Here is a 21,041-nt window from a genome sequence, read left to right as displayed (position 1 = left end):
CTTTTCCGTTTGAGAGTTTCGTGTTCTGAGTTAAGTTTTGTAACGTCGACCTCGTCTGCGCGTTTGAACTCCGACCAGCCACACAACTCCAGCTTCAGCCAACGCCCAAGCACGGGCTCCCCAAGACGTCACTTCAGCCAACTGAACTTCCAGCCAATCAGCGACACCGGGATACCCCTTTCAACGGGAGTCCCTTTCACAGGAAACTAAGGCAACGTATCCCCAGATATTTGTTGTGCTGGTGTATCTAATATAATTTTAGTCACATTGAGGAACTCAATGCAAGGGCTAATTACGTGATTGATGGTTGTTCATGTCTATGCAATTTAACGTATTGCTGTAAACTTGGGATTCCATATTTCCATTCTCTTAAACTCATCTTTCCCTAACTTTCGACCTTCCTGCAACTTGTGTGAATGTGTGTGTGCGTGCGTTTATATGTTAGATTAGTTTATATGTCTTAGATTTATCTAATAAAGCCTTATTCATATTGAAAAGAGAAGTATCTTGTGTTTTGTGCTTACAAGTTAATGTCTTAAACTGCCGATCTTGTTACTGTGCTAATTGATAGTGTTTCACTATAGTTTGGATATTAGTATCCAGCGCAGATTTGATGTTAAACGGCTAGTTCACTGAATCGCAGGGCGTCTCCGTGACCAGCCGTGAAACAGTGATTCTGTTCAAATTCCCTTTAAAATCTTAAATGATTCCCTTTGAACTAAATTGACCTGTTTCCCTTACAGTTTTATGGATGTTTTGTTGTTTAAAATTAAATTTGGCGCTTTTTTATTATTGTTTTTTCCCTTTATTTAAATATGACTCAAAAACATTAAATCAAACATCTCAACATACAGCACCAATGCTTCACAAGATGAATATCACCCCTTTTAGATAAATTGACATGTCATAAAAAAAAAAAAACTAAATATTTCCTAAATTTCCTAATTAGAGATTCAGTATACATAATTCAGTGAACACAGTGGGGACATTACAATATCAAGAATTTCTCCATACATTTTAACAAAATTGTTAGTTTTATTTTTTCTTAATTTTAAAGATTTCTTTAGCGATTCCATCTCGATTAAGAATAAATTACGTTTAGGTATGCATTTAGCACATTTTTGTTTATGGATGTAATATTTACATTGCAAGATGTAAAAGTTCACCACATATTCAAACATTTGATTCGTGTGTGAAAGAACATATAACATCTTTTAGAGATAATTTATAATTCACCTTTCTTGGGGCAAAAAGAAAAGAACTACCGTCAGACCAAATACATAAAGATACATCACAGTTGTAAAACAAATGAGCCAAGTCTTCCTCGTGTACATTACAAAAAATACATTTGTCAATGTCCATGAATTTTTATAAAGCTTTGCATTGGTAGATTTTGTGAAGTATTTTAAAGTGTACCTCTTTAACTTTATTTAGCATACACATTTTATTTGGATTTAACCATGCTTCTTTCCAATGAATATCAGTGATTTGTGCATTGCTAAAAAATTTCCCTCTGGGAGAAATTTTATGTTTGGATTGAAAAATTAATCAGATATTTTTATTCTTACAGGAACGAGAAAATAGTTTGATACCATCAACTATTAACTCGGGAAGTTTCCTTTCGCTACTTCCAAAAGTAGTGTGACTTTTCATCAGATGTTTAACCCATTGGGAATAGCTTTAACAACTTGCTGAAACTCTTTAAATGCAATGGGGAAATTGTAAATAAAAATAAAATCTTAGTAAGACAAAACATTTCCATTTTCATCAAACAAATTCATGACAAAATATATATATATTTTAAACCATTTGCATAAAAATAAAGTTTTATTCCTAGAGGTAATAGAGGTAGAGATAAGAAGACAATTGTTCCAGAGAAGCATTTTGTGTGGAGAAAAATTGTGATGGAAACCAATTTTTCAAGCTATTAACACTTGCTGGTAAAATGTGGAAAGATTAATTGGTAATTTCCCAGGCAGATAGTTACATCTCAATAGAAAAGATAAGCCTCCAAGCTTGTTAAAGATGAGGAAGTAAGAAGGGAGAAGGGATTGCAAAGAGGAAAACTCACAGAAAATATCTCATAGAGATCATGATATAATCTAACAAGTACCTAATAAATAAGCACTGATACCTAATGAATAAGCACTAGTACTTAATGGAAAATATACTAGTATCTAAAAAATAATTACTAATGTTAAATTAGATACTAGTGCAGTTTATAGTTATTAAATGTTATAACGGCATGCCATAGTAATTATTTTATAGATACTAGTAGTTATTCATTATGTACTAGTTCGTATTTATTATATACTAGTAACTTTTGTAATTAATACTAGTAGCTATTCTTATCTTACTAGTCAGATCTGCTTTTTTACCCGTCTTATGTTATGAATTGTCCAAATGGCTACAGTAGAGTTCAGTGAAATTTTTTTTTTTACTAGTAAAATAAAAAAATCATACTAGTAACATTTTGAATAAGTACTAGTATCTAATAAATATGTATTAGTATCTATTAAATAAGTACTAGTATCTAACAAATGTGTACTAGTATCTATTAAATAAGTACTACCTACATTATTTAATAAGTACTGTACTAGTATCTAATGAATGAGTACTAGTTTTTAATAAATGAGCACTAATACCTAATTAATAAGTACTAGTATCTAATAAATAACTACTATTATCTAATAATAAGTACTAGTATCTAATGGAAAAGTACTAATATCTAATAATAAGTACTAGTCTCTAATGAATAAATAGTAGTGTCTATGTAATAGGTACTAGTATGTAATGAATGAGGACTAGTATATAGAAAGCCATACTAGTATCTTTTTCATGGTACAAGTACTTATTTACTAGTGCTTATTCTTTTTGTGCTTATTTTCAACTTTGTAAACACTGTAATTTCATAAACATAGTAGCCTAATGTGTTGTTGGCCATCAAGAGACCTCTGGTGGCAGGATGGAGATAAAAAAAACAATTTAATTATCTGTTATTTTCCTATCTTTCCTCCAGTAACAAACTATAAATATGGTCTAACTTCAGAAATACAGCCTAGTCAAGAATCATGGGATGCACAATAATCTGGATGTTAGTAATATTACAATGGAATGCTAAACGCTTGGTGGCTAATGGATTGGAATATAATGGATATCTTAATAAGATGGAGGAAACTCCAGATGTGATACGTGTACAAGAGTACACCCTACATTTTATTTTGTAATTCAAGGATATTTATCTGTGATAAAAGGAAATGGTGGTGGGTGTGTTCCTTTCATTTATTCTGATTATATATATATATATATAATATAGAATGGTAGGGAAGCGGGGGAAGTTGTGGCCTAGTGGAAGCCTAAGGTTGTGGGTTTGAGTCTCGGGCCGGCATTAAGCAAGGTACTGAACCCCCAACTGCGTGTGTGTGTGTGTTCGTTCTGAGTACGGGTCACCATACTTGGCTGTATGTCACGTCACTTTCTTTCTTTCACTTTCTAGGGAAAGGAATATAAATTGAAAATGTTGGGGCTGAAGTATGGAACCATGGTATCCTTGTTCTTAATTGGCCAGCAAACTCACCTGACCTTAACCCCATAGAAAATCTATGGGGTATTGTGAAGAAGAAGATGCGATATGCAAGACCCAAGAATGCAGAAGAGCTGAAGGCCACTATCAGTGCAACCTGGTCTCTCATAACACCTGAGCAATGCCACAGACTGATCGACTCCATGCCACGCCGCATTGTTGCAGTCATTCAGACAGAAGGAGCCCCAATACTTTCCGTTCACAATTTTCAGTTGGCCAAGATTTCTAAAAATCCTTTCTTTGTACTTGTCTATAAGTTATATTCAAATTTTCTGAGATACTGAGGCCATCCTTAAAAATATTTTGGTTTGCAGTAACAGTAATAAAAAAAAATGGGTCGGTCTATTTATTTATTTTTTTTTCAAGTTTCAATGTAAAAAAAAAAAGTTACCGTATGACTTTGAACAGTGACTGCCAGTGCTTTAAGTGGACCAAAATAAGTGCCGGTACTCTATTATAGCCTTTTTTTGATTCCCCTCATCCCCTGAGGTAACAACAACTATATTGAAGGGGTTTTATCTACAGCAGTCAACAGACGACCTTATAAAAAAAAATAATACATCCTTTTATTAGTTTGTCGGTTTGCTTGAGGTAAAAAAGAGCCACTGAACATAAATAAAATGTGCAAGAGGATTTTTGAAAAAATACCCTTAGAAAGAGCTACTGCATTACTTCATTGGCTTGCGTCTGACCTGCAGCGATATCATTCAGGCTTGGTGGGGTGTCAGCCCGAGAGTCATCTGATTCTGACTGTGTTCCGAGTTAGTTCTGCCTGCAGATAAAGTGTTAATAGTTGGTGATTTTAATATCCATGTCGATAATGAAAAAGATGCATTGGGATCAGCATTTATAGACATTCTGAACTCTATTGGTGTTAGACAACACGTTTCAGGACGTACTCATTGTCAAAATCATACTCTAGATTTAATACTGTCACATGGAATTGATGTTGATAGTGTTGAAATTATTCAGCCAAGTGATGATATCTCAGATCATTATTTAGTTTTGTGCAAACTTCATATAGCCAAAATTGTAAATTCTACTTCTTGTTACAAGTATCGAAGAACCATCACTTCTACCACAAAAGACTGCTTTTTAAGTTATCTTCCTGATGTATCCAAATTCCTTAGCATATCCAAAACATCAGAACAACTTGATGATGTAACAGAAACTATGGACTCTCTCTTTTCTAGCACTTTAAATAAGGTTGCTCCTTTAATTTTAAGGAAGGTTAAGGAAAACAGTTTGACACTATGGTATAATGAGCATACTCGCAGCCCGAAAAATGGAGCGCAGCTGGAGGAAAACAAAACTAGAGGTATTTCGTATTGCTTGGTAGGAAAGTAACCTATCCTACAGAAAAGCATTAAAAACTGCTAGATTCGATTACTTTTCTTCTCTTTTAAAAGACAACAAACATAACCCCAGGTATTTATTCAATACAGTGGCTAAATTAACGAAAAATAAAGCCTCAACAAGTGTTGACATTTCCCAACACCACAGCAGTAATGACTTTATGACTTTATGACTTTACTTCTAAAATCGATACTATTAGAGATAAAATTGCAACCATTCAGCCGTCAGCTACAGTATCACATCAGACAGTGCTCTATAGATCCCCTGAGGAGCAGTTCCACTCATTCTCTACTATAGGAGAGGAAGAATTGTATAAAATTGTTAAATCATCTAAACCAACAACATGTATGTTAGACCCTATACCATCTAAGCTCCAAAAAGAGATGCTTCCAGAAGTCAAAGGTCCTCTTCTGACTATTATTAATTGCTCATTGTCATTAGGATATGTCCCCAAAACCTTCAAGCTGGCTGTTATTAAACCTCTCATCAAAAAACCACAACTTGACCCCAAAGAACTAGTTAATTATAGACCAATCCCGAATCCCCTTTTTTGTCCAAGATACTAGAAAAGGTGGTATCCTCACAATTATATTCCTTCTTAGAGAAAAATGGTATATGTGAGGATTTCCAGTCAAAATTTAGACCGTATCATAGTACTGAGACTGCTCTCCTTAGAGTTACGAATGATCTGCTCTTATCATCTGATCGTGGGTGTATCTCTCTATTAGTTTTATTGGATCTTAGTGCTGCGTTTGACACAATTGACCACAACATTCTTTTGCATAGACTTGAACACTTTGTTGGCATCAATGGAAGTGAATTAGCATGGTTTAAATCATACTTATATGACTGCCTTCAGTTCGTAGCAGCGAATGAAGATGTATCATATCGATCACAAGTGCACTATGGAGTACCTCAAGGCTCAGTACTAGGGCCGCTACTCTTCACGCTTTATATGTTACCCTTGGCAGATATCATCAGGAAACATGGTGTTAGCTTTCACTGTTATGCTGATGATACTCAGCTTTATATTTCTTCGCGGCCCGTTGAAACACCAATTTGAATAAATAATGGAATGCATAGTCAATATTAAAAACTGGATGACGAGTAATTTCTTACTGCTAAATTCTGAAAAAAAAGGTGTTAATTATAGGACCTGAAAACTCCGCTTGTAATAACCTAGAACACTGTCTAAGACTTGATGGTTGCTCTGTCAATTCTTCGTCATCAGTTAGGAACCTAGGTGTGCTATTTGATCACAATCTTTCCTTAGAAAGCCACGTTTCTAGCATTTGTAAAACTGCATTTTTCCATCTCAAAAATATATCTAAATTAAGGCCTATGCTCTCAATGTCAAATACAGAAATTTTAATCCATGCATTTATGACCTCAAGGTTAGATTATTGTAATGCTTTATTGGGTGGTTGTTCTGCACACTTAGTAAACAAACTACAGCTAGTCCAAAATGCAGCAGCAAGAGTTCTTACTAGAACCAGGAAGTATGACCATATTAGCCCGGTCCTGGACTGTTTTATTATTTGATTGATTGTTTTATGCATGCTTTTGCAGCTATACGCATATGTGTGTGTGTGTGTGTGTGTGTGTGCGCGCGTTGAGTTTGTGTGTTACTGATGGCCATATCAAATTCCTGTGTATCGGCTGATGCATTTGGTGATTAAAGTGATTCTTATCTTATCTTCTGATTAAAATCAACTGCGGGCGGCAGATCCTTTTCCTATTTGGCGCTTTAACTCTGGAATAACATACCTAAGATTGTTCGGGAGGCAGACACACTCTTGCAGTTTAAATCTAGATTAAAGACCCATCTCTTTAACCTGGCTTACACATAACATACTAATATGCTTTTAATATCCAAATCCGTTAAAGGATTTTTAGGCTGCATTAATTAGGTAAACCGGAAACACTTCCCATAACACCCGATGTACTTGCTACATCATTAGAAGAATGGCATCTACGCTAATATTTGTCTGTTTCTCTCTTATTCCGAAGTTGGAGTCACTTCATCTACAGCGATATCATTGACTTGATTGCAAATAAATGCACAGACACTATTTAACTGAACAGAGATGACAACACTAAATTCAATGATGAACTCCCTTTAACTATCAGTTTGCATTAATGACACACTGTTTTCCTAATTAATGTTTTTCAATTGCTTTGACGCAGTCTTTTTTTAAATCGCTATATAAATAAAGTTGACTTGACTTGACTTAAAGTAAAATAATCATGAAGAAAAATAATAACAAAAATAAAACAAGCAATTTTAAAACTTTTAAAATGATTAACTTAAAAATGAATTTGAAAACAGTTAGAAAACGATTTTACATTAAAACATAGTGCAAATATAGTGTAATCAGTTCGGACACAGCTAAACAGATGAGTTTTAAGCGCGGACTCCCTTTGTTTTGTGTGAACCCTTGGTATTTCTAACTGACTCGATCCTAGTGATCTGAGTGCTCTGTTAGGTTTATATTCAGTGAACATATCTGCAATATATTTTGGTACTAGGTCATTTAGTGACATATATACGAGGAAAATTACTTTAAAATCAATCCTAAATGTATCTGGAAGCCAGTGTAAGGACCTGAGGACTGGTGTGATATGCTCAGATTTTCTGGTTCTAGTCAGAATCCTGGCAGCAGCGTTCTGGATGAGCTGCAGCTGTCTAATGGTCTTTTTGGGAAGGCCGGTGAGGAGCCCATTACAATAGTCCACCCTGCTGGTGATAAAGGCATGAACAAGTTTCCCCAAGTCTTGACTGGAAACAAAACATTTAATTCTTGCAATGTTTTTTTTTAAATGATAGTATGCTGATTTAGTTACTGCTTTGACATGACTACTGAAACTAAGGTCTGTCTCCAGAGTCACACCAAGATTCCTGACTTGATTTTTAGTTTTTTGACCCCTAGAGTCAAGGTATGCATTCACCTTTAAAACTTCATCTTTGTTTCCAAATGCAATGACTTCAGTTTTTTCCTTGTTTAACTGAAGAAAGTTCTGGCACATCCAACTATTAATTTCATCAATGCATTGGAAGAGGGAGTCAATGGGGCTGTAGTCATTTGGAGATAAGGCTAGGTAAATCTGGGTATCATCAGCATAGCTGTGGTAGTCAATTTGTTTCTTTCTCATTATTTGACTTAGTGGAAGCATATACAGGCTAAACAAGAGCGGTGCAAGAATAGAGCCTTGTGGGACTCCACATGTCATGGACGTCCACTTAGACTTATGCTCTCCTAGACTCACATAATAGCCTCTCCCTTCTAAGTAAGATCTGAACCATTTGAGTACCATCCCAGAAAGCCCGACCCAGTTTTCCAGTCTCTCTAGTAGTATGTTATGATCGACAGTGTCAAACGCAGCACTGAGATCTAGCAATACCAGCACCGATATTTTGCCAGAGTCAGAATTTAAGCGAATATCATTTATTATCTTAATGAGTGCTGTCTCTGTGCTGTGATTGCGGTCGGAAACCAGATTGAAAATTGTCCAGGTATCCATTTGAGTTTAAGTATTTGTTCAGCTGATTAAAAACTACATTTCTATAATTTTGCCTATGAAAGGAAGATTACATATTGGTCTAAAATTGCTGAAAATGGTGTTATCAAGATTGCTCTTTTTCAGGAGGGGCTTAACAACTGCAGTTTTTAGGGAGTTTGAAAATGTCCCAGAAAGAAGTGAGGCGTTCACCACTTCTAAGAGATCTGCTTCTAAGCAGTTAACCACACTTTTGAAAAAAAGATGTGGGAAGTGCGTCAAGATAGCAGGTTGACGATTTTAGGTGCTGCACTATGTCTTCCAGAATTTTGCTATCAATTGCATCAAACTACATAGTATCTTTTTGATATTGTGGCCGATTCTGTCTGACCTCTGCATTACTTGAGGATGTTAGCAGTAACTCATTTGTTGTGGACTGTAACTCTGACCATGATTTGAAACTGGAAGGATCTGGGAGTACAAAATCATCCACTTGTGTTAAGCCACAAAAAAGTGGCTTGCGGAGCTCAGGATCAGGACTAGCAGGTCTGGACACTAGATTTTGGGGCCATTCATGTGAAGGACATTTCAGAAACATTGGGCTGCCATCTATGAGCAGGTTTAATACACATTTCCGTTTACTGGTGCTAAATATGGAGATGGATTGAATGTACATGCCTTGTATGTATTTCATAATGCATGTGTGAATTAAATGATGAAGAATGATGGATTGGAGATCCATCCAATTGGAGATCTTTCATGCTTCTGTATGCTGTTTTTTCAAGTCTTTCAAAAAGTTGTGGGGAGGACATCGACTTTAGTAAAAAGTGGTAATAACATCCCACGCTCATCCACAAAAGATGCCTATGATAAGATAAACTCAGGATGAGATTTTTTTTCTGATGTAGTGTTGGGGTGGAGACAGGGAACTCTTGATAAATGTGGCGGTTCTTGTTTTTCATCTCATCAGAAAGCTGACGGTCAAGAAACAGTGAGATCAGAGAGCAGAGCAGAAGGATGAAGTTCAACAGGGCTTTGAGTGTTGCTGCAGTCACACTTCTCTACATAACAGGTGAGAGCTTACAGAAAAACTGACGTAAAATTAGTGTCCATTTAATAAATTTTGTTTCAGTTTTTTCAATTTCAAGCCATTTAATACCTAAGGTCATTTTTTTTAATACTCTTGGCAAATGTTATTTCTCATGACTGTAAAAACTGAATTATTGTGGTTAAAAGCTTGAAGTTTTGTAGATAAACACAAATTCTGCATTTGTTGTAAAGGATTGTACAAACCAGTCCAGCAGAGGTGGCTAACAGACTGCTTAAATATGACTTCAAAAGACTAACGCATTAGAGGACATTTAGTTTGAGTGAAGTTACAGTCAGTGAGAGATCAGTGTTTTGCTAATTCTTGTTGATTTGGTGGATTTGTACGTGCAACACACAAACCACACATCTATCCACCTTTTACAAGAGTGGAATAAAGAAACTGATGAAGCTACGTCTCATGCATTCTATCCGATGCACCACAATAATCATCTCTTAAACTGGCAACACATTTAATCCTTCAATACAGCATTTGGATGAATGTTTTATAAATACTTAGTTCATGTATTTTAATGAATGAGTTAAGTTCATGTAAATTCCAGGATGTCAAAAATCAGGATGCAGTTGTTTTTTTTTTAGTTATAGATTTAATGACTTGACCATTATCCCAAAATGTGGAAAATATTGATAATTATAAATAATAAACAGTGTTCAAACAAAAGATGAAAAAACTGTACAATATGGTAAAACATTGTAATATACTGTAAAATTCTTGACTACTCACTACTCACACATTGTTTTAAACACACACAAAGGCATGCACACAATTATTTTCTATTCAGTACCGCTCACTACATGTTTAAGGGCATAAAACTAAGAAATAAACCTATAGAGAAACAGAAGTATCTCATTCACAAACACACTGCATATTAAACTAAACCGATTTAGGTTAGTTAATTTATTCAGCTCATGAATATAAAATCATTTTACATGTATTTTGGCAAAAGTCCATAAACATTATAGAGGTAAAAGGATGTTTTTTTTTTCTTGTTTTTCTTGTTTTCATGCTATTATCCACCAGCAGTGATGTAACAACAGGTGAACTACACAAACCAGTTCATCAGCTCTGTCTGAATGACTTTCTGTTTATTTAGCCTTTTATCTTTGTCTTTCCACACAGGTTCGCTCTGCCAGTTAGATGGTAAGTTGCAATAAAGATAACAAAGCTCACAGATGTGTCTTCTGTATCTGAGAGGCATTTTAAGAGGGAAAACGTGTTTTCTCTCATCAGTATGTGGTCGAGCCCCTCTCAGTAACAAGATTGTTGGAGGAGAGAATGCGACGGCAGGTTCTTGGCCGTGGCAGGTCAGCATTCATGAGGTTGGGTTTGGACATAACTGTGGTGGGACTCTCATCAATAAAGACTGGGTGTTAACTGCAGCGCACTGCTTCCAGGAGTATGAAGTTTAATGAATAAATAAAGATTAAGATATACTTGTAGATTGATAATAGTGGGATTAAAGCAGACTCTCTCTATTTACAGGTTCAATGCATCTTACATTATGTACTTTGGTCGTCTGAACCAATCCGGCTCAAACCCTTATGAGACAAACAGGACAGCGAGTCAAATCATCAACCATCCTAACTTTAACATTTCTAATGCTGACAATGATATAGCCCTGGTCCAGCTCTCCTCCTCTGTGACTTTCTCTGATTACATTAAGCCGGTCTGTCTGGCAGCGGCTGGGAGTGTGTTTGGTGGAGGGACAGAGAGCTGGGTCACTGGATGGGGTTATCTGCAATCTAATGGTAAGTGAGCATTTGCTTACCAGTTAACTGAATGCAAATATTACTATAAACCTTGAAAGTTTACCAAGAAATGTTTTTAAAACCATACAATGTGTCGTCTGATCTGTGTCACAGGGACTCAGCTTTCTAACACACTGCAGCAGGTGATGATACCAGTCGTGAATAACAGTGCCTGTGCTAAAGCTTATGAAGGGGTCAACATAAGCATTACAAGCAATATGATTTGTGCTGGATTGTTAAATCAGGGAGGAAAAGATTCATGTCAGGTAAGACATTAGTCATTCATTTGAAACCGTATTAATCCAAATCGATTTACAATACACTACTCACCAGTTTTGTCACCTGCAAACTTTATACTATCAGTCTAATTTCATAATTAAACCCTGTCTTTACTGCACTGGTCATGAACTTGTACTCTACAACTGATTCCTCACACAATACCTGCAGTCTGTTGCTTAAACAGCTTAGTCATTTAATTTATGATTTTTTTTTGTAAGACTGTTCATAACTTTTAACATCAGTTACATAAAAACATAGATAGGACTAATCTGAATATTAAAAATAAGACTGATTACCACTTGGTAGCCCTTGCTAGATTGGCCAAGCTCAAACTACAGGACTACGAGACTACATGAACCGGCATGATGCTCATACAGTACTACACAACAAGTTTTCTAGTCATCCGTCAACTTCTTGATTTAGCAGTACTCATACTACACAACACAACATTGATTAGCTGCACAAGTCATCTCTGGCAACCCTTGATGAACAAAAACAACAAAAAAACACTTTCTCACATGAATTCAAGCAAGACTTTAGAGTGACACTTTAGAGTGACGTGGAAAAAAAGATGAGACAAAAATACAGAATACACACAGACTGGTTTTCCAAATCTGTTCGGGAAAACCTATAGTGAAATATAGCTGCAAGCAGCAATTATGGGACCAAGCAGTCCAGCGGCAAGTTGAGGAGTTAAGCATGGAATGGAGCATCAGACCAAATGCAACAAAGAGTAATAAAAAGCAATTATAGGATGATTGCAATTGAAATGGCTGAAAAATAAAAAATACAACCTCTAGTAGCATGATTTATTGGCTTATCAAGTGTGACCAATAAGTGGTGCTGTTATCAAATCGATATGGTGTGTTCTGTGTGAGTCGACAATGACATACACAAAGTTTGGTGTCAATATTTCAACGCATTGCAGAGATATTGCTACAAGTGCCATTTTGGCATCATGTCTCAAATTCGCAAAACTGCCGATCTGCCTTTTTCAAGGCACACTTTTCAAACGAAAGAGGAATAACTGAAAGATAAACTACTTAACCTGAATTTGTTAACAACGATTTTGTGCACCATTTCAAAGATAAATTGCATCTATGACTGGCTAGATGCTAGAACAGCTAACACCAAGCACAATAAGTTATTTGACTATGTTTATTTTTTTAATATGAGTAAAGGGACACTGAATGACAGACACACAGGCTTTATTTACAAGTGACGAGTGCTTTATTATTTGATGAGTAGGCCTATTCATTCATTCACATTGATATGGAGGTGTATGTGTTGTTTGATAATGCTGTGGCTTGTAGGGCTGTGAAAAAAATCGAATGCGATTTTCATGTGCATTTCATCAATAAAGGCACTCCTGTAATTAGTAGTATATCTCCAGCACGTGCGTTCAGATCAGGGCTGCCATTGTAATGCATGCCTTGGTAAAATTCGCATTTTAGGGGCTAAATATCACGTTATTGGGATTGGGGTTTCTTCGACCGCGGACATGAAAAACAACCATGGACTTGGCAACACTGGTTCAGGTAGATTGTTAGTGAACTACGGCTCTGTGTAGTAAATGCCAACCAGTGTTGCCAAGTATGCAGTTGTTATTTCTGTCCACGGGTTGAAGCGACCCCAATCCCAATAATGTGACATTTAGCCCCTACAATGCGAATTTTACCAAGGGAACCCCTCCAAAAAAAAAATTATTTTATCACCCAGAATGAAACGCAATTGGGCTAGTTTTGAGAAGCAATTGGACAGGTTTTGTTTTGAAAACCTGGCAATCCTGACCTGAATGCACGTGCTGGAGATATACTACTAATTACAGGAGCGCCTTTATTGATGAGATGCGCATGAAAATCGTCTTTTTTTTTTGCACAATCCTAGTAGCTTGTGTGTGGATGTCCAGAATTTGTACAATTATGCTGCTGTGAGTGCATCATCATTTTAGAGTGACGTGAATGTTCGTAGTGAATCATGTATTTGTGGAATACTTTTACTGATCGATGTAGGGAAATTAACTCTGAATTTAAACCACCCCTATCTAGTCTACTGTTGAAATTGTTGATCAGCTGTCATTGTCGTTGAGAGCCTGTGTGCGGCATAATATGTGAATTACATGCATATGGCATATTAGCAGTTGTGTAAGGAAATGTAGTTTACAGTTGCTTACTGAAGGCCCTGACTGAAAACCCACGGCATGGTACTGTCTATGCTGTCTAATATTTTGAGACCAGTCTTATTGCATTGCAGATATTCTTCAAAATCATTTTGGCACTGAGCCTAAAATTTGTAATGGTGCTGTACGAAAACGGTTTTGTCAATCGACATGAAAAACTTTTTTTCAGCACAGTCTAAAGATGATCTGTCTCGATTTTGGTGAAAATCGGACGAACAGTTGAGGAGGAGTTAGAAAAAGAAGAATTTTAACTTAAATCAAAATGGTGGACAGGGAGTTCAGATTTCCTACAAAAGAATTTATATGTCTGTTGTCGGCATGACCCAATTAATATTTTAAGACCAGTTTCATAACAAATGCAATCAAAATTTATTAGCATTTTTGGAAATTTCATAATTAAAGGTTGATGAATGGTTTATTACTCTTTGCCAGTAGGCGCTGTTACCAAACTGATGTACCGTGTTAAGTGTGAGGTGACAATGGCACATACAAAGTTTGGTGTAAATATGTCAAACCTTTGCAGGGATGCAAACCTCAGATGCAGTTTGGCATAATTGGTATCAGTGTTCTCAGCATAGTGTCAAAGGTGCCTACCGAGTTTCATAATTATACATTAATGTGTTCGTAAATTATAGCATTTTATGACAAAATAAAAAATGGTTGACATGGGAAAATTGTGTTCGACTTGGCATGGCACACTGAATCTAAAGAGACCAGTTTTGTGATTTTTGGTCAAACCTTTCATAAATCATAAGCAAAATTATGCATTTTTATATCTCCTGACCACTAGGTGGCACTGTGCCAAAACACTGCAGATAGTCTCTGGTCATGTTTGTTATATAACACACACCAAGTTTGGTCTCAAAATGTCATACCGTTGGGGAGATATGGCCTCATGCCCACTTTCTAATATATAAAGGTATACTTTTAATTATACTTAAAATATAACAGTAGCAAACTTTGAGTTTACCTCTATGTTTGTAGTTTGTACTGCAATTATATTAAAAGTGAACTTATAGGTACACTGATAGTTTACTAATTAGATACTTTGTTCACTTTTGAAGTATAGTCTCTGTAAACTACTAGTTTAGTAGTTTTATACTACAGGTATACTCATAAGTGAACTTTACATCATACTTTAAGTATACTACTATGTCACTATTTAGGTTTTAATTTTGTTGTATGATATCTGAACATATAAAACATTCAAAGAAAGAACAGGGTATCTGCTTTAAAAAATTCTAGCTTCATGCATTCTTTTTTGAACACTTTAATGTGGGTAAGTTTCATTAAAAAAAAAAGCAATTAATTGAATTTAGAATGATAATCAAAACGTAGATGGAGTCGGACACCCCAAAGCTTGACTTAATTATTACCTCTTCATCGGTCGACATTTTATTCCATAACATTACAGTTTTGATGCTGTTTCATGTCAGATGATCATGATACATGTGCTAGTATCTGGTGTATCTTTCTGGGAAATATTGTGCAGAAGATGTGTTCTAGCGCCCTCTGCCATATAATAATGAAAACACTGATTCTAGGAGCACAAGTATAGTTCAAATATATTTAGACTTTTTTTAAGTATAAATCAAGTATACTAATATTTCATTTTGAGTATATTTCTGAGAAGAACATAAAGCCCATTTCTGAGAAGTAAATAAAGTAAGCTAAAGGCATACTTTCCTATTTTTGTTTAAAAGAATCATACGAATAGCACACTTGAATAAACCTTTTTTTCATAAGGGGTGTGTGAGAGCGGCATGGCCTGTCGGACATAGCAACAGTAATTAAGGAGGGAGGGTTCTTGCAAAGGGTCAGTTTCAGATATCAACGTACAGTTAATCTTCGGTACTATACAGTTTGGGGTGTTTCTTTTTTAATTTTACGACAGCTTCAAGTGTAGTTAATTACATGTCATGCTATACGTTAAAACAGACAGCGACCGGTAAAAACATGCCTTCTTGCTTGAAGTCTTGGTCTTTTGTTTTGCCGTCAAACGGTTCATGGCTGCCGTGTGTGTATCCTGCCGGAAAATGTGGCAAATAGTTCTACATGATGGTAATAGTGTGATTAAGGTGTGGAAATGTCTATACTGCACTTCAATAATGCAACTTAATAGGAACACTCCACGTCTTAGTTTGATTTGTGTTTACTTCGATGACTTCAGCCAGATTAAAGTAATCAAAAATCTCAGTTTATATGGTAGATTCTTAATAAGAGTATTGTCTTAATCGTGTTAATTTTGGATTATTGTTGTCCATGTAAACGTACTCAATCATGACACCAGACCCCTTTTTTTATAGCATCAATTTAAACAAACTACTTGTTTGTCAATACAGGGAGACTCTGGAGGTCCAATGGTCAGCAAGAACGGCTCCCTGTGGATTCAGTCTGGCGTTGTGAGTTTTGGTCAAGGATGTGCTGACCCCAAATATCCTGGTGTGTACGCCAGAGTATCTGAGTATCAGGACTGGATCAAGTCTTACACGGGCAGCAACCCGCCTGGATTTGTTCAATTCAACACTGACACTGAACATTCAACTATGACGACGACTACAACTGCAACATCTAACTCCAACTTCAGAAATGCACCCAAACTCCTCTTATTCAACCTTTCTCTCATTCCTTTCTCCCTCTTTCTCGCTTCCTAAAGTGAGTGATTGAACAGTAATTCTCAGGTTTTTTTGATGAAGAGGACAGTTGTGCTGTAAATGCTCTCATGGTCCTGGAGAAAAGCAAGACACATTGAGAATATTCTGCATGTAACTTTATTTGAAGACAGTAATTGTGTAGTTGGTGATTCTGTAGTTACAGTAGCTGATGCATGTGAGCTATTGCTAGCTAACTGTTAATTGCAAGAGATTTACTTTTCACGGTGAAGCTATTTGATCATAATAATAAATGAAAAAATTTTTTTTTACCATAATAAATGAAAAAATATTTTGATCATAATAAATGAAAAAAATATTTTGATCAGAATAATGATCAATGATCAGGATTTAGATTATTATTGAAGAACCTTTTTAATTTGGGTATTTTACTTTGTACATCTTTTGTTTGGTAGCTGTCATTCATTTGTTTTAAACAATTACTTTACAGTGTGGAGAAAATCATGTTGATGTTTACATGCATCCATTTGAATCATGTATCAAGCAAAATACACAAGATGGAACTGATTTGGGGAATTGTCTCTCACTGTCTCTCTCTCTTCATACTGTCTTATTATTTTTGTATAATAAAGCATTTTTTTCAAGATTCTTTGAATACAAATTTTACAAATGAAAAAAATAAAAGTTTCAAAGTTAAATATGTATATGTATATATATATATATAAATAGAGAGAGAGAGAGATAGATAGATAGATAGATAGATAGATAGATATAGATATATGAAGATATAGATAGATAGATAGATAGATAGATAGATAGATAGATAGATGTATATATAGATTATATATAGATTATATATTAGTGGTGGGCCGTTATCGGCGTTAACGTGCTGCATTAATGCGAGACTCTTATCGGGCGATAAAAAAAAAATATCGCCGTTAATCCATTCTCAAAGTTGGGTTGGGAGCTGGTCTATACTAAGCAAGCTATGATGACTTTTTATATAACCGACTGGCTGAGGCCAGCCTAACGGACAGTGACACTGAACCGAGCTCTCTTCTGCGAAGTTCTCCTCGAAGTCCCATCTGCACCTGAACGAACAAATACAAATCGCAGTTTGAACAAACAAAAAGATGTGAAAGAGCCCAATTCAGTACTCGCGATGTTCTGGTGTTCAGAGCTCATGCAGAGAAAGGCATCTCGAGACGCTAAAAAATAAGCGTTTTCAAGTGTTTTGATCAAAACACTTGAACATCGAATTTGCTTATTTTTGCTCTAGTGCCGACAAATACATACGAAATATGTCAAAATATCCACCTTGAAAATTATGCTCGAAAAAGCTGTCAGTTATTTCTTAAGTGAAAGTAAACAGTTGAGGAACAAATGGGATGTGTATTATATTTGACGCGTTCATCTTCTCTTAAAGTGACCGTGCCTAATTTAGCTACTGGCTGCTGTAAAGTTAATCCAAGAAAATGAAAGAAAATCACTCGCTGCTCTTGACTGAATTACTTTGTAGTTTTAACAGTAAACCACAAATTATTCAGACACCAGATATATTTTTTTGACATATATAGCAAAACTGTAATAATGTGAGAAATGTTGAAGGTGTCTGAATAAATGTAGGTTTCATTGTAGATTTCATTTTTACATTGAAGACTATCCAGTGCTTTTTTACATTTAATTATTTAGTTTCTGTACCTTGACACCTACAAACTTGAAAAAACCTTAAACATTTTGTAAATGGCACAAATAAATAAAAATAAACGAACATACAAATTAAACAATTTCAAACAGGGCCCACTGGTACAACCTTCACCCCCGCTGACCCCAGCTAGGGCTCTGCTCACGCCTGTTTCACACAAACTCCGTCTGCAGTGCGTATGCAGTCCGTGTGCGTTACGTATGTGGTGCAGCACAGACTCGATGTGCTTTCACACAAGACGTGTTTGCAGTTCGCTACTCGGTACGTAAACGATCGCTGCACTGCTGCAGATGCAACGCTCCTGGAACGCAACTGGAATCCGTTAACATGGGTGCGTAAAAAAATATGCAACGCAGAGGGATTATGTGTGAAACAGGCATACGGTTGTTTGCACCTTGTGCAATGTGCAATTAGTTTACAGCTTTTTTCCAGCAGTTTGTGATGCATTTTGGAAACAGGAGATGTACATTTCTAATGCACCATCTAGCTTGATAAACCCCTTCTCAAAAACTTACTGTTTGTCAATTTTATTTGGGTAACACACATATTCTGAATGCCGTCGGCAGAATTCGAATGAGCCATTTTAATCTAGATTAATTAATTTAGATTATATATATATATATATATATATATATATATATATATATATATATATATATATATATACTGCAATCACTAGCAATCAGAAGAATTCCAGTTAATCAAGTATCTACCAAAGATCTACTCTATAAACAATGCATTAAATTACATTAAAGACAAAAATAAATTAAACAAGCAAATTAAATGATAACTCACATGTATATGGTCCACTGATGAAGTCATGGGTCAAGTCAAGTGAATTAATAATCATTTTCTTACAGGCGTCCAAAACTGAATTCAGGAAAAGGGGAATAACCAATGACATTTGAGATAACAACTAAAACAGCAAGCCCCGCCCCACGACTGACAAAAATCAAATTGTTCACGCTAGCAGAGGTGAGATGATCAAGCGCGATGATGTGGGGAATGAGCATGCGTGCGCGAGGGCTTTTATTGCGCGTGAGAGCTTGTATTGCACGCAGAGTACATGTCATGCGCGAGAGTTTGAAATGAGATGTTTCCTCGCGTCCGATTTAGGGGAAGCCATTTAGCGCGCGTGCCAGCATCAGTTGTGCGCTCGGATAATATTGTCATTGGATTGACTCCATAGTAAATCACTTGGGTATGACATCACTGTTTTCACAAATTACAATTTTGGTAGCTTTTAAACTTTAGAATTTTCACTTCGGTACTGGTTATCAAAAATGAGCATTTTCAAGCTCCTAAATTGCCACCATTGTGTAAATGAATGGCCAAAATGCATAATTTTTGTTTTGCTTTAATTTGAAAGTTATGGCTTGTATACATCTCCTTAAATTGAAACAACAATATAACCTATGATCATTAATGAGGCTAAAAACAGAAAACTTATGGGGTTGGGCCATGCATTTACACAACACCAGCATTTTTTGGGGACCTTAAAGGGATAGTTCACCAAAAAAGGAAAATTATGTCATTTACTCAACCTCAAGTTGTAATGATGACAGAATTTTCATTTTTGGGTGAATTATCCCTTCAAAGTTTTGAAAACTTGTTTCTATAAGTCCATGTTATTGAAAAGGATATTGACTGTAATCTTTTGTGAATTTTGTGAAAGTGGCAACATCAAATGCATGTGTAATACTTGTTCAGTCTAAAGGCATATATTGTTTCCTCACGAAGTGAAGCTTCATGGAGCTGTGTGAAGGGGATTGTTTTGACAACGTTGTCATCTGTATGCTTAAGTTAAAACATTTCAATTATTAATTTCAAATAAAATAAAATAATAATAATAGAAAAACTGCATGATACATGAGCTATAATTTTTTTTAATTATAGAGGAAATTGAAGCATGACTCCATTAACTCCTATGCAAAAACTCTAAATCACTGACTATTGTAGATATTTTAATGTGCTGACCTTTTCACATTTAAGTTTAAGTCCTTTGAAAGGTGGATTGAAGACATTTTTGTGATAATTAAGCCCTTATTCTTTTAAGGAATGTAAAACTCCTTAAGGATCTGCAGCACCCCGTTAAATCTTTGTTAGCTTACTGTACCACAAACAGTAATTATATATGCTCTTCCTGTTTTATTCTGCAGGTTTCTGCTTCTTCATGTTTTATTCTGCAGGTTTCTAGTTCACTGATGTCCTCTTCACTCTCCTCTTTCACAAACTCCATCTCCACAGCAGCAGATCTCAGTTCAGATGATACTCCTCCAGATATCCCTGCTTATTAGAAAACTTAGTCACAACTGTGAGGATGAGAATAGTAGAGGTATTCACTGACTTGATTCAAAAACTGGATTTTTTTATATTTACAGAAAATACATTTCTAACTGTTTGTATAAACCAGCATCGAGACAACAACAGAGATCACAGAAGAAACTAAGCTTCTTCCTCTGAGGTTTAATGGTGTTTGTCAAACAGACGTGTGTCTTAGCGCCACCCGCTGGACTGGAGTGAAGCGGCGAGTGGAGGGAAACTTGAAGCCTCATGGCGCACTGATTTCCATCTGTTTCTGGATAATATTCAAAGCTGCAACAACTAATTACTGTATTTGCATTCTTGTAGACTAGGTTTCAGCATTGGCTAGCTGTGATTTTTTTACGGGTAACATGATGCTGAGTGCTAGGATTGAGATCTCTCTCATCGCATTTAGGACACACTGAAAGATTTATCCGATGACAAGAAACAGCGTGGTAGGTGTCAATTTAAAAGTATGAACATATCCTACCTTATTTATTAATTAAATGAATCTCCAATCCTTTATCGTTATTTGAATGCTAGAAAAAAGGTAAAAACCGCCAGATGGGGGATTCTTCCGGACCATGTCTCTGATTCTGCTATATTATTTTTTACTGATTGTAAATAGCAGTAAAATATCTTACCCGGGTAATGCTACTCCAATAAAAG

General features: G+C 35.8%; 1 protein-coding gene across 1 annotated transcript; it reads left to right on the top strand.

Moving 5' to 3' along the window:
- The first annotated feature begins 9,050 nt into the window (after window positions 1–9,050).
- On the top strand, window positions 9,051–16,697 carry LOC127942735 (tryptase-like). Its single transcript, XM_052538663.1, has 6 exons — window positions 9,051–9,509; window positions 10,665–10,685; window positions 10,776–10,941; window positions 11,028–11,293; window positions 11,408–11,559; window positions 16,094–16,697. Exons 1-6 carry the CDS (start codon window positions 9,455–9,457, stop codon window positions 16,403–16,405), a joined length of 972 nt encoding a protein of 323 aa, XP_052394623.1. The 5' UTR covers window positions 9,051–9,454; the 3' UTR covers window positions 16,406–16,697.
- Window positions 16,698–21,041: the final 4,344 nt, after the last annotated feature.

This window comes from Carassius gibelio, chromosome A3, assembly GCF_023724105.1.
Source record: "Carassius gibelio isolate Cgi1373 ecotype wild population from Czech Republic chromosome A3, carGib1.2-hapl.c, whole genome shotgun sequence".
Classification (NCBI taxonomy): domain Eukaryota; kingdom Metazoa; phylum Chordata; class Actinopteri; order Cypriniformes; family Cyprinidae; genus Carassius; species Carassius gibelio.
Note: the sequence above shows the minus strand (reverse complement) of the source record. Positions and strands in the feature narration are given on the sequence as shown.

What these genes read in the sequence shown, in the direction of transcription:
- LOC127942735 (XM_052538663.1), top strand. Translation starts at nt 9,455, where the DNA reads ATGAAGTTCAACAGGGCTTTGAGTGTTGCTGCAGTCACACTTCTCTAC. An exon ending in CACACTTCTCTACATAACAG is followed by an intron (nt 9,510 to 10,664) that starts GTGAGAGCTTAC and finishes CTTTCCACACAG; the next exon opens with GTTCGCTCTGCCAGTTAGAT. An exon ending in GGGTTATCTGCAATCTAATG is followed by an intron (nt 11,294 to 11,407) that starts GTAAGTGAGCAT and finishes TCTGTGTCACAG; the next exon opens with GGACTCAGCTTTCTAACACA.